Source organism: Panthera pardus, unplaced genomic scaffold (genome assembly GCF_024362965.1).
Source record: "Panthera pardus isolate Hobbes unplaced genomic scaffold, ASM2436296v1 HiC_scaffold_15, whole genome shotgun sequence".
Taxonomy (NCBI): domain Eukaryota; kingdom Metazoa; phylum Chordata; class Mammalia; order Carnivora; family Felidae; genus Panthera; species Panthera pardus.
The window spans coordinates 47,903,255-47,918,105 of record NW_026526710.1 but is presented as its reverse complement, the minus strand read 5'-3'; the positions used below and the strand labels follow the sequence as shown (position 1 = coordinate 47,918,105).

The window sequence follows — 14,851 nt, the reverse complement described above, 5'->3', positions numbered from 1 at the left end:
ATAATGCAGTTTATTTCTGCACAGACATACAGATATAATCTGCAAAAAGGAGATAATGGCCAATAAGGTGTACAAAGAGCTAACTGAACTCTAGGGGAAAATCGATTAACATGTACTGGCTCATTTAAAATTTAACACTTGATGGCAAATAGATTGTGATATGTCTAAGCACACATTTGATTTCAGAAAAGGGTTTTTAACCTCTTACCTGGCTTTCTGAAGCACCAAATGTAAATACATACTGTATGTAATACTTTTGTAAAGAAATTACACACTCTCATGATCAAATGATGCTTTGCCTTATAGCTACAGAGTTAGTCAAGTTTAGAAACAAGATGTAATCAGTGAATAATTACCGAAGCAGAGGATAGTTGTCATGCAGCGTTAGAAGTGGTAGGTTTGTTAGAAATAACCCAGCACACTTCCTCGTTTGATAGATGCAGGGTCTGAGACGCCACAGGCAACACACCATAAGCAGTGGTAAACAGGCTAGAACTCTCACTGAGTTTCTGTACCTGTTTTAAGCTGCCGTTTGTGGGAAAAACTATGCCCTTGAGGGTCCTTTTTCCATTAGTCATAAGGTCCTATGGGAGCTGAGGAGGGGACCTGCCCAGCAGTTTTCATTCTGTGTCTCTCTTTCCTTCAGGTGTGGTGCTAGAAGAGAGGAAGAAGGCTGGGGGCCCAGAACTCATTGTGTTTTCATCCATCCATTCATTAGATGAAATAATGTCTATATTTTACAGCAGTTGTGGTAGATCAGTCTCAACTGCATCTATCATGCATAACCTTTTAAAACTGCTCCTGATTTTGAAAGCAGTGGTTTTACTTGATGGACCTAAGCACTTTTGTGGGAATAATGATTTTGTGGGTTTATTACAGTATAACCTCCAAAAGCTTAAATTGTTGGCTGTATTATCAGTTGTGAGGTGTTCATTTACAGTAAATTTTTTACCATGTTGTAGATACTTTATTAGATACTGGAAATCAAAGGCAATTTGATTTCAAAAAAAAGATATTCAGACTAGTGGCAGGGGTTGAGTGGATGGATTTATACATAATACATCGGGATGACATAAGTCCCACTGGACGCAGTACTCAAGGGGTGCGGAGACTTTTCTGTAAGTCTGGCAATGAGTTGAGACCCTTATGATCATTTGTGATGATGTGGCCAAGAATAACATGTTTAGCTCCAAAACTTTGTGTTTAAAGGAAGTGAATATATTCCTGTTGTGTGTCTTTGAGGTTTGTTTTATTTTTAATGGTTCTTTAAAAACTGATGCAAGGGTACTTTGTGAAAGACTCAGTCATTCTAGCACTAAAATAAAAAGTGAAACAATCCTCCAGACCTCCCGTTGCCACCAGGCTTCCCAGGGGGAGCTATCGTTAACAGTTTGTTTTACAGAAATGTCTAGAGAGCTTATTACTTCTGTGAGTTGGATGTAGATTTATAGAATCATAGCAAGTGGCTAAAAGAAGGAGCCAGATATTAATAACAAGAAATAATAAATTATGCACAATAAGAAAATACTCTTATTTAAAGTTAACTACATGACATGAAGAAATTGCTTGGGAATTTTGAGAATGTTAATATTTATCTGCCTCAGGATTATAAGAAAATGAATCTTCTGAACACATAAAGTCCAGGGACAACCTTATTTATCTGCTGTTTTTAGCTCCTACAAATGCATAGTGTATAGTAAATGCCTACTATAGTAAGAGTCCCCATAAATGAAGAAAAGTTTTTTGAATATAACTTGAAATTTGATCTATATCTGGATATATTTTTTAAAAAGCATCTTAAGGAGGAGCGCCTGGGTGGCTCAGTCGGTTAAGCGTCCGACTTCGGCTCAGGCCATGATATCGCGGTTCGTGAGTTCAAGCCCTGCGTCGGGCTCTGTGCTGACAGCTCAGAGCCTGGAGCCTGTTTCAGATTCTGTGTCTCCCTCTCTCTCTCTGACCCTCCCCCATTCATGCTCTGTCTCTCTCTGTCTCAAAAATAAATAAAAACGTTAAAAAAAAATTTAAAAAAAAGCATCTTAAGGAAAGAATCAGAACTTTAATGGACTTACACTTCTTTTATGTTCAGTATCTTAAATCATTCAGATATATATGGGGGACATATAGGGTGTGGACTGCTAGAGGGGTCTCAATGCTCTTGGTGTGTCCCTGGTTATAAAACAATTAATGTCCACTAAACGCCCCCTCCCCTTTGGGTTGGAGGATTTTCTTTGTTGAGTGCTTTCCAGGGCTCTTCTGGAGAGGGGCATTGGGAGGATTCTGTCGCTGGGGCTTTCCAGCTTCCTGGTGGAATAGGCCTTAGCAGTTGTACATCTTATCATGGGGTTTCCTGGCAGTAAATGCACTTCCCTTAAAACCTTCCCCGTGCCCTGCCAAATTCATAACTGGGATTTCCATGTAGTCCTTTAGAATTGGACCTTCTCCTCCAGCTTCTGTCTTCTCCTTGGTACCAGATCCCCTTATACCTCCTCTTGCAGCCTCTGCAGGGTCCCGTCCAGCAGGTGTGCCTGGGGGTGGGGAGAGTCTCTTTCCTCGGAAGTGCCATCCTGGAGCCCGGGCTGCATCCCTTGTCAAATTCATTTTGATGATGAGTGAATATCTATGTTAGGCAAAAAGTATGCAGGTGTTTGGTATTTGATTATTCTAATATAATTCATATTCAATTGCCAGGATTCTACCATTTTTCCACAGTGAGAGGGTTTAGTTTTTCCAGTTTAGTGAGGTATGTGATTTTTACCTTTCGCCTTTTGCTTGCTGGTCACTGACAGACAGGCCTCTTTTTGCAGTCACATGCCTCTTCTCCTCTTTCTTCTCTCTTTTCATGCAGACCAGTTCAGATAGGAATAACTGTTTCAACAGAGCAGATTACTGGAGATTGAGAGAATATCTTTGCATTTTCCTAAAGTGTCTGCTAGAGCTTCATTTCCTGTGGGGACACGGTTTATGACCTAGGAGACAGACAGTAGTTTAATCAGCTGTTTCCGAGTCTTGTCTCTTACTGCGTGTTGGTCTCATTCTCTTAGACTGGCCTCATTTTACATAGAGGTCATGGTTCTCAGGCCTGAATCTCAGAACCTTGTTACAGAAAGGGCCGAAACATGATCTCTTTGGTTCCAAGTTCAAAATTCCTAAGGTTCTACTGTCCCAGGTTAAGTCACATGCACGTCTCTGAACCAGTCACTCATAGCTCTAGTCAGTGAGTATATATATGGGCTCCAGATTGTTCTGAGCATTTCTCTAACTGAAACCTGAAAATGGCTACATGAGGTAGGCACAGGTGGGAAACTACATTGTCTTGCCCTGTGCCACAAAGCTAGGGCATTTTGGAGCAAGGATTTGAACTCCCCATTTGACTGTGGCACCCTAACTAGTGCCCTCCCTGTATGCTGTGTAACTTGCAGTATCTAAAAATAATGGACCTAACATGAGATAGAGCTTCACAGCTCCCCAGGGACTGCAACCTGCTATTGCTATTGGGAATGAGTAATTTAAAGATTTAAAATGGGGGGCGCCTGTGGGTGGCTCAGTCGGTTAAGCGTCCGACTTCAGCTCAGGTCATGATCTCGCGGTCTGTGAGTTCGAGCCCCGCGTCGGGCTCTAGGCTGATGGCTCAGAGCCTGGAGCCTGCTTCCGATTCTGTGTCTCCCTCTCTCTCTGCCCCTCCCCTGTTCATGCTCTGTCTCTCTTTGTCTCAAAAATAAATAAATGTTAAAAAAAAATTAAAAAAAAAAGATTTAAAATGGACCGTATTACAGAAGTAACTTGAGTGGTAAATCTCAGTTTCTTAAGTGTGGGGTGGTGAGAAAACAGTACTCCCACCCCTCTGCTCCGTGGTTACTAGAAGCATTGTGCTGTGACGGTGTGGTTGTCCAGGATACCCTTGGCCATTTGACGGTGGAGAGGATTCCCTGGTATACTTTCACATTCCCTTTTGATCTTGCTCAGCCGGGGGAGGGATGGGAGCAGGTGTTCTCCTATGGTTACAGATAAGCCTGCTCTGTATGTATGCACAGATCTGGCCAGGCTGCTCTCTAGACTTTTCCCCAGTTCCCTTGGGAAATCATGCTGAGAGGTCTTTTCTAGCAGCAGTGAAGGGTGAATGGGAGAGTAGCCACAGCAGCTGCGTTTGCTTTTCTCTAGTTCTTTGTAGATAATTGCTTTTAAGTACTTCTGTAGATTGCATACTGTAGGCCTTCTCACAGTGGTAGTGACATATTTCGTACTAGGAGCAAAGAAAGCAAAAGGGAGTTTTTTGGTTGTAACTTTTTTCTCTCTCTCCAAGATTATCCTGAAGGCAATAATTCAAGTGATTATCTTGTTCAAACAACAACATATCTTCCGGAAAACTTCACATATTCACCATATCTCCCCTGCCCAGAAAAACTGCCTTATATGCGTAAGTGTCATCTAATTTTGACTTAACTGTTTGCTTGTGTTATAATAAAATAATACAAATCATATGGTTTGAGCACACCATGCTCAGATCATTAACTGTGGGTGCTAATGTTCATGTTATGTAGCATGTTACTTGATATTTCTTTTTTGGACAAAGCATTTTTTTGGGGTGGGAGGGAGATTGAAAAGTTGAAGAAAAAGCTTATCGCTTACCCAGAAGCAACCTCTATTGTGAGTTTGATATGTGTTCTTACAGGTTATTTAAAAAATTTTTTTTACAGAAATAGGTAGACAGTTATAATGTCTCAAAGGTGTTAAGAATTTATATAAATTGTCTTAAGATTACAATTATTTCTAGAATTTGCTTGCTTAATTAAAAAAAAATTTTTTTAAATATTTATTTTTGAGAGAGAGAGAGAGCCAGCATGAGTGGGGGAGGGGCAGAGAGAGAGGGAGACAATTGGAAGTAGGCTTCAGGCTCTGAGCTGTCAGCACAGAGCCCGATTCAGGGCTCAAACTCACCAACCGTGAGATCATGACCTGAGCTGAAGTCGGACTGAGCCACCCAGGCGCCCTTCCTTAATTTTTTTAGAACGATCCACATTGATACATATAGATCTACTTATTTTCCTTAATTACTGTATTGTACATGTTTGAATAAGGGTACTACATTTCATTTACCTTTTTACCTGCTGATGGAAATTTACATGGTTTCCACTTTTTTGCTATCACAAAGTAGTGTTATTGGGAGCAGGACGGTACAGATTTCTCTGCATGTGGTACATATATGCTTGAGGGTTCATCCCTAGAACTGGAGTTGCTACATAGGCTGGCTTGGTTTTACACCAAAGGAGCTGTACCAGTTTATTTTTATTTTTATTTTCATTTTTTTCAAGTGCTTATTTATTTTTGAGAGAGAGAGACAGAGAGCACGTGAGCAGAGAAGGGCAGAGAGAGAGGGAGAGAGAGAATGCCAAGCAGGCCCTTGCTGTCAGCACAGAGCCCATTGCGGGGCTCAATCCCACTTACTGTGAAATCATGACCTGAGTCGAAACCAAGAGTCTGACGCTTAACCAACTGAACCACCCAGGTGCCCTGGAGCTGTACCAGTTTATATCCTCAACATCAAAGCATGAATGTAACTATTTTGATATTGACAGACTTTTAAATTTTTGCTAATGTGATAAAAATATATTTTCTAATTTGTTAAAAAATGATATCTCGTTTGGATTTTCACTTTTCTCATTAGCAATGGGTTTGAGTAACTTTTGATGGGTTAGTGAGTGGTTTTGAATTTTCTCTCCTGTGACTCACTCAGTTGTGTGCTTTATTGATTCCATATTGGTTAATTGGGCTTTTGTCCTGATTAATGGAAGTTCTTTACATATATTCCAACAGTGACCTATTGTCTGCTGTATGTATTGTATAACAGCTTTTCACAGTCCTTGGCTTATCTTTTCATTTTGTTTATGGAATTTTCTGTTTTATAGAAGTTTAAAGTTACGATATTTTCAAGTGTATCAATCGTGTTAAAGTTTTTGCTTTTTCTGTCTCAAGAAAGCTTTCTATATTACTCCAAGGCCGTACAAATACTCTTTTATTTCCTTCTAATAGTTTTACCATTTTGTACTTAACTTTTGTGTATGAGATAGCAACAAAGATGGTGTATTTTAAAAATATGTATTTTTAAAAATACATATTTTTTCAAAATTATGAAAACAGTACATGATCATTTAAAAGCCCACTATAATCACTCAGAAGCTGCAGGGCTATCATTTTGGCATTTTTTTCTTTGTATGTTTCCCCTCCCCCAATTTTAAGCATGATCTGTACAGATAAGCTTATATGTTGATTTTTATGTAATTAAAAAATTAAATAAATATCCTTTTGAATTGCTTATTTATCCTTGGGTTCTAAAGCACTCAGTATCAAAATGTGTTTTTTATGTCTTTACATAAGTATTCTTTCTTGAAGAAATTGGCCTTTGCCTATCATATTTATAAACTGAAAGTTTATCGTTGGTAAATTATTGAAATTATATATTTACAATCAAGAGTCCCCTTTCAATGAATGTCATCTAAGGCCATGGGTCTCAAATTTGGGGGTGCATCAGAATCAGCTGGATAGTCTTAAAATTCAGGTTGCTGTGCTCCACATTCGGAGTTTCAGACTCCATACATCTTGAGTGGGGTCTGAGAATTTTCATCCCTAACAGGTTCCTGGGTGCTGGTGATCCTTGGGCCACACTTTGAGAGCCACCAATCTGGAGTACGTCCTACTCTAGCCACCAGCCTAGAGTAGGCTATATCAGGCCTGAGGAACTTTTGTGATTCTTGGTCCCAACCTCTAAGTGATTTTATTAATCTGACAGGGGGCATGGGTATTTTAAAAAAGATTCTCACTTGACTCGAATCTTCCTGTCTCTTTGCTGTCTTATAATAGAGAATGAAGCTATGATTTTTGTGGCCGTGTATTTGTCATTACTTTGTTATTGTAGCCCTGGTTTTCTAAAAATGAATGTTTTTGTCTGTGCAGTACTGAAACCACTAAGTAATGTTCTGTTGAAATATTGATTATAATAATTTCATTTTCATAATTTGCATATTCAAGGGTTTACAGTCTTAGGAAATCTTTCTGTTCTCGGTTTAGTTGCCATTTTCTTAATTACTGCTTTATGGGTACTAATTAAACTCTGTTTAAAAGCATCTGCCTGCCAGGCCTTCCTACTAGCACTGCTCTTCTCCAGCCCAGAACTTGTAGATGTCCCTGTCGTGGTGCTTGAGAGACTCTGTCAGGCCTGCTGCGCACTCACTGCCCTGTCACTGAATGTCCTGCTGCTACTGCTCCTTATCACTGCTTCCGTCAGAGTCTTCTTCACAAGAGAGGATCACACTGGTTGGGCGAGCCACCTTTTCACAGAAGGCCTCCTCATGGGCTGCTGGCTTTGGGTCCAGCACCACCCCCATGTCGTAGTTAGAAGATTGGTCATGTACAAATAACTACTTAGAACGGGGCCGTGGGAACAGCCAATATAATGAGGCTTCTTCCAAGAGGGCCTTACTTGAGCCATCCAGGAGAGCCCCTTCACTGAGTCATGTGACCTCTGCAAAATAGAGCCTCACTTTACCTATCTGTAAACTAGGGAGTATTGTATCAACTTCACAGTGTTGCAAGGATAAAAAGAAGTGCAGTGCTTTAAGCTTGATAGACATTAGTTTGATATTCTCTTTCTTCCTCACTGCTTTGATGGAGCTACACGTTGTGATGATCAAGGGAATGAGAAACCTGGGAGAAATGGGTGGAGTTAAGGGGTTTTATACTTACCTATGTATCCCTATTTTTTTTTTAAGTTCACAGGATTATTTCCCATTGATAATAGAGAATGGCATACCAAAATACCTAAGTGTAAAATCTTTTTATAATATTGCACAAAATAATTGAATGCAGTATCTCCCTAAATAATAGTTAAACGAAGTCCGTGTAGGGAGAAGATCTACTTTGATGAAAACTGTCCAAGTATGAATGATACTTAATTTTCCTGTAATTTTCACCAAAAGTGAAGTTGAGGCTTAACATTGGTGTGTTTGATTATCTAGCTGTAGCTTCTTTTTTATTTTTCTCTAGTGGAGCAATGGGACTGCCAGCACTGGATTACCATAGAGATAAACTTGTGGCTTTTCCAGTTGGAATTTAGATAAAATGGATTTCATGGATTTCAGCAATATTTTACATTCAGTCAATTATACCATAAAATCTATTTTATAAATTTTTTTTAATGTTTGTTTATTTCTGAGACAGAGAGAGACAGAGCATGAGTGGGGGAGGGGCAGAGAGAGAGGGAGACACAGGATCTAAAGCAGGCTCCAGGCTCTGAGCTGTCAGCCCAGAGCCCGATGCGGGGCTTGAACTCAAAGATCATGAGATCATGACCTGAGCCAAAGTCAGACGTTTAACCAACTGAGCCACCTAGGCGCCCCTGTAAAATCTGTTTGTTTGTTTTTTTTAATTTTTTTTTTAACGTTTATTTATTTTTGAGACAGAGAGAGACAGAGCATGAACGGGGGAGGGGCAGAGAGAGGGAGACACAGAATCTGAAACAGGCTCCAGGCTCTGAGCCATCAGCCCAGAGCCTGATGCGGGGCTCGAACCCACAGACCGCAAGATCGTGACCTGAGCTGAAGTTGGACGCTTAACCGACTGAGCCACCCAGGCGCCCCTGTAAAATCTGTTTTAATGTGTGTTATTTATACAATATGAGTGACTTCTTTGTCACTGTTAGTATTTATAGATCCTCCAGAGGGCTAATCCATTTTCAGCTTTCTTAAATTTATGTGAGACTCTCCTTGCTAACAAAGTAAAGTAGAAATTTCACTTTTTCCAGACCTAAAAAATAACAAGTGCTTAGCGTGGATGGTTTGATTTTTGTGAGTGAAGCAGAGTGGGGAAAATGTCATTTGTGTACTTTGCATTAAAATGAAGGTAGACTTGCCTGGAGTTTTCCTATCTTTTAATTCTTCGAACAGAATACATTTCCAGTAACTTTCATATATTTTGTCCTTACTGTTTGTGGAATATTTCCCTTTATGGTTTAACCTTGGTAATTGCTATAGTTGCTAGACTTAGGAATATAACAAAAGCTATAAGGACTTTTTGAGATGAATTTCAATAACTCAAATGAAAATCAGGAGAAAGGGACAAGATAAGTACACTTCAGAGAAGCTCAAAGAATATGTACTATGACAAACCATCATGCACATGTGTACTGTAAAAAGAGATGGGAACCATTTTCGAGTAAACCGTGGCTGCACATGTAGTGGCCTTGGGTTGTTCACAGGGGCAGGCAGAGGAGACACGAAGCTGAATGGCCCTGTGTCTAACAGCCAGAGCAGGTAACACGCTCACAGAAAAGCAGCGTCCTCACTATGAATGGGTTATTATGTGATGAAAGGGAACCTATGGTTCATTCGAAAAGGGAAAGGGAGATGTCAGTGAGAGGGGACATTGTAATTGGCTCTTGCAAGATAGTTCACTAGTAGCTGAGGTAACAGTGTCAGAGCCTGAAGGGTTCTGTGAGAATGGAGGGTGGTCTGTTGTGACCAGGGTGGGAAGTGAGGCTGGACAGGGAGGGGAGGGGCCTTGAGGGCCATGTGGGTTCCAGGAGTCCCCGGGCATCCATGAGATAGGCCTCAGAGGGAGCAGGGCCCTTGAGCATATATGCAAAGGGTTGATTTGTGGCCTGTGTGCCTATCTCTAGGATGAGTGTACAGTTTTCAAAGGGTCTGGGGCAAAAAAGGATAAAACAAAATGAACAAAGACCACTGCTCTAAGCAGATGAGTAGTGTGACTAAGATGGTATTCAGAAAGACTATTCTGATGAGAAGTGGAAAAATGGATGAAAATGGGAAAATACTAGAACCTGGAAGGCCAGCAAGGAGCTTTCTGCCTGGGCCAAGAGGAATGACAAGAGCATATGCCGAGGCTGTGGCATTGGAGAGAGGACAAGGCACCAAAAAGAAGCCCTAGGAGTGCCATCGGCTAGATGTGGTGGCCAACCAAGGGATCAGGGTTAATGAGCAAGTTTCTGGCTTGGTGATTGCTAACTGAAACAAGTAATGCAGGATAAACATCACATTTGGAGAATAAGGAAGTTAATGAGGAAGTTAGACTTGGGCCTTGTTTAAAGCTCAGGAGAGTTAATTTGGGGTCTGAATTTCATCAGAGAGATCTGGGCTAGAAACAGAGGAAGTGAGATGGGAATGCTAAGGGTGGGTCCCTGGAGAATACTGGCACTTGTGGGGGCAACGGGTAGTCAGTAGCAGAAGAGAGAACTGTCAGGGACATGAAGGAGTCAGGGAGCAGTGTCCCAGAGGCTAATGAGGACACAGTTTTGAGGAGAGAATGTTCTGTCTTGTGACATACCTCAAAGCAGATGGAATGAAGACCTGTGACAAGCCATTGAGTGTGGCATAGAGAAAACAGAGGCGACACCAAATGCAGTCTCAGTAGAGGGGTAGGGTAGGGTGCAAAAGACACTGTCCGGAGAAGTGACTCAGAGGGATATAAAAACTTGTTGGTTAAAAAAAAATAGTGTGGTGGGAAAGGGAAGTAGAATGGAGGAAGGTATCTGGAGGAGGTGGGGGCAAGGGAAGAACTCTTTAGGAAGATATGGACTTGAGCAAGTTTTGGGGAATTCCAGAGAGACTGTCGAGATGGTAAATACAAGGAAGCAGAAGGGAAGTATCCATGGAGCCAGATTCTGGAGAAGTTTACAGGAAACAGAAGTAGGTTCAAGTCAAGGAATTAGCCTTGGAAAGCAAGAACCTCTTCTCCCCTGAGGCAAGAGTATATATAGTTCATTGGGAGATGAGGTGGAGAAAGTTAGGGGGGTTCATGCCTATTACTTCAGTGTTCCTGATAAAGTGGGAGGCCATATACGTATGAGAGGTTGGCCAGGAAGGCGGGACTCAGTGGTGGGCAGTTCCCGCAACTGAAATGTGTTCATGTCCAGCTGTGTGGCCACAAACATGATTCAGGGGTGTCTACTGACATAGGAGCTTTGAGAATGGGTCCAGTAACCTTCATTCTAAACAGCTATGCCTCGTGATTCTTAGCCACGTGACCAAAATTACTGAGCTGCTTATTAGAAGACCAGATAGACTGGGCAAATGAGGATATAGCAGAGAGAAATTTAAGCCAGAGCTGACTGGCTTTCAATTCTGACACTGCCAGTCCTCCTAGGTAATGGTGATGCTTAAGGTATGAATACAGGTCAGAGTTTATAAGGATGATGTACTAAATAAATAAGAAAGAAAGAAAGAAAGAAAGAAAGAAAGAAAGAAAGAAAGAAAGAAAGATAGATATACAGGGGAGGGGAGAGTACCTCCTGGTCAGTAAACAAGGCTGGATATTTGAAGGTGGTACAATTAAAAATCACAAACTTCAAAGGAGGTGAATTCATGAAAGAAGGAAGTAAGTGTGTGTGTGTGTGTGTGTGTGTGTGTGTGTGTGTGTGTGTGTGTTTGTAGAGTGTAGCTGTAAGTCTGCAGAATACTTTCTTTTATCCCCGGCTCCAAGATTGTAGACCTAGGAAAGCAAGCATTTGGCACAGTTTGAAAGGGAGAACACGTTTTCATTTAAGATGAGGGGTAGGGTGGTATTCTAGGGAAGACACTGAAGTACAGTATATGGAAGCTTCTTGGCAATGAAATGGTTCCAGGAAACATTTGAAATCACGGGAGGAGTATATGATATACCATATTTTCTTGACAAGATACATTATAAATTTCATAACAGCTTTTTGGGAACAAGAAAGAAGCAGTACATGAAATGCACACGTTGTAGGGTGTGTCCCTGTGTCAGGATGCGAAAACATAAGTCAGTGCGTGTCTCAGAGTTGAGGAAATACAATAATAGTTGTGGATTATGACACTAAAGGAGATGGTCAGTTTATCAATAGCTGGGGACTAAGAAAACAGTTTGGAAGACGTGATAAAGGCTGCGGGGCTTTCAAGGGGGGACCAAAGGTTCATTGGGTGGTTTATGAGGGAAAGGTGAGGACAAAAAGCAAAGACTGTTAACTGGAGGTTCAGGTAGTCATTCAGAGTAAAGTGAGAGAAAACTATAAGCAAGGGAAGAAATTGGGTGTTAAGAGCTGTGTGTTGTGACCAGTATTAGGAGATGAGAACTTGGGCTGTATGGAGGCTGTTATTTTGGGTCATTTACGTGTGGGACACCTGTTGCACAAATGGCTTACAGGCATATTTTAGTACCTGGTAGAGCCAAGGGGTGGAAATAAAGTAGGAAAGAAGCAGGAAGAGAGGTGAGACAAGATTGGACATGGCCAGCTTTGCCATTCCTACATCCATCCATCCATCCATCCATCCATCCATCCATCCAGTGTCCAGGCATTGCACTTCGCATTGGTGATGTGTGGCTAAAAACCACTCTGTGTTTAGAATACTTAGATTTGGTCACTTCAGGAGTAGTTGAGTAAGAAATCGTCTGTGTAAGTAGGCATAAAATTCCAGAAGTTGAGGAGCCTAAGTAGTTCCCTATTGGGAATAGGCAGTTTCTAGTGTTGGCCTCAAAGGAGGCAGTGGGTGACTAGGGGGGGTGTGATGCCTGATGTAGCTGTTTAGCCTTGAGCTGTGTGTGCTCAGGCAGCAGCCCAGGGGGAGTGGGAGAGAATGTGTATCTTAACATAACAATCCATTTTTTGACTTTGGAGAGGAATTCACCTGGTGGGATATTTCTTCGGGAAATTCATGTCTTTCTCAGCACTGTCAATCAGATCTTTGGGTTTCTTCAGATCTTCCCTGCCATTTGAAACCCTGAGGGCAAAGTGGTGATAAAAATCAGAGTATCCAGAATTAGGCTTTAGATACCAAAAAATAGATATAGGCCCTGAACTCAGTCACAGGAAGCTGTGGATTTTTAGAGAAAGCAACTCTCTGACTAGAGATAATATGCCTTACATTTTACTTGAAATGTAAGAAAATGTAAACATAGGTAATTCATATGCATTGACTATTATTTTAAGAATTATGTTTTAATAGAAAAAGTAATATCCTAAGTCATGTCACGTGATATGTTGTAGGCCACACTACCATGAGCATGTGGTTTGGGCCTGCACACACCTAACGGACCCCAGACCCATTTAGGTTTCCAAACTGGGTGGCATTGTCACATGTCTTGCTAATTCAGCATTAGAAAATTATAGTAAATACCATATATAACCAGTGATGCAACTAAGTTTTTCTCAACACATAACAGAAGTAGTTTGGCATCAGGCTTTGTTGACAGGACTGATGGGTAGCTTACAACTGACTTTTGTTCTTCCACTTGACCTGACCCTCTCGCGAACTGGCAGCCCCGATTCTATTCAGGCACCGAGTTCTGCTCTTTCCTTTTAACTCCATCCAGTTCCACCTTCCAAATAGTGAAAATCAAGATTTGATAGATTACGTTATTTACATTTGTGTGCTGATTGGTGGCACTGCTGGATAAATTGATTTCAGAGACTATATTTTTGACTTTTTAATTTCTTTTTTATTTAAAAAAAATGTGTATTTATTTGTTTGGAGAGACAGGGAGAGAAAGCGTGTGTAGGGGTGGGGCAGAGGAGAGGGAGAGAGAGAGAATCCCAAGTAGGCCCCATGCTGCCAATGCAGAGCCCGACATGGGGCTCGATCCCATGAACTGCGAGATCATGACCTCAGTCGAAATCAAGAGTTGGACGCTAAACCGCTTAACCGACTGAGCCACCCAGGCGCCCTGACTTTTTAATTTCTAACTGGGGAGAGAGCATACGTTCTCACTGGAAAAGCTCAGGTTAGCACAGGTGCTGAGTGAAGATTGGGGTTCTCTGTGGAGTTCAGCGGGTCCTTTTTCTTCAGTTGCCCTTGGCATCTCAACAAGTGAAGTAAAGGGGGGCTAGTCTGGCTGATTGCTTACATTTTTACACATAGAGAAAGTTTTATCCTCTTCTGGTTTTAAAGCACTGGAATGCTTCTTTGAGTGAAACCTCAAGGGGACATCCAGTATGTAAAGGAGGTGACAGTCACTTCAGTGGGTGCAGTGGTGGGAGGACCCCAAGTCTCCCTGAGAGATGTTTTTCTACTGAGGATCGTTTGGAAACCGTGTCACCAGTAGTTCTTCTGCTTCGTGCCTCTTCCCGGCCATTCTCTGTAATGTTCCCTTTTCCCTTCACTTTCTGTGCATGGCATCTTTCCCCTAACACCTTGTGTTGAGAAGTGAGCTGGTGTATTGAATTAAGAATATGCAGATTAGGGGCGCCTGAGTGGCTCAGTCATTTAAGCGTCTAACTCTTGATCTTAGCTCAGATCATGATCTCAGGGTTCGTGGGATCGAGCCCCACATCGGGCTCTGTGCTGACAGCATGGAGCTTGCTTGGGATTCTCTCTCTCTCTCTCTCTCTCTCTCTCTCTCTCTCAAATAAATAAGTAAACATTAAAAAAAAAAAAGGAATATGCAGATTATGACCTGCTGGATGAGGTTAGCACAAGCCATTCACATGGGGTAGGCAGGTAGTCCCTCAGCATCTGAGCTCCCACTTTTGGGGAAATGAAATTCAGGCAGTCATTTTGACTGGAGTTACAGTTTCAGTACACCCATACACAGGAAACAGAGTCATAGGGTTTAATGACAGATTCCAGAAGCAGGGGGGCTCAGTGAGCTGGGGGAAGGGCAGTCTTCTGTTCCAGGTTGAATGAGCAGGAGATAGAGAAAGGTAGCCGGCACCTATCACTTATAGGATGGTTGGGACAGAGGTCACTTAACTTTTTGGTGGGCTTAACTCTAAGTGATTATTTTAAAAGATGCCCTGACAAAAGCAAAGCAGAAATTTATGGCGGAAATCCTAAACTCAAGTCCTTATCTAAGTGACAGACTCTGGGTGTGAGCAGGGTTATCATAGTGT

The 14,851-nt window shown here is 41.6% G+C and overlaps 1 protein-coding gene across 3 annotated transcripts in view; it reads left to right on the top strand.

Annotated features, from left to right (window-relative positions):
* Positions 1 to 14,851, top strand: part of B4GALT6 (beta-1,4-galactosyltransferase 6) — a 65,572-nt gene that overhangs the window by 26,374 nt on the left and 24,347 nt on the right. Inside the window, exon 3 of one of the 3 annotated variants that reach the window (XM_019465469.2) lies at positions 4,301 to 4,414. In XM_019465469.2, the coding sequence (XP_019321014.1) occupies positions 4,301 to 4,414 (114 nt within the window). Of the gene's footprint in view, positions 1 to 4,299; positions 4,415 to 14,851 lie in introns of those variants that run through there. The other 2 variants (XM_053902527.1, XM_053902528.1) reach the window with 2 other exon arrangements.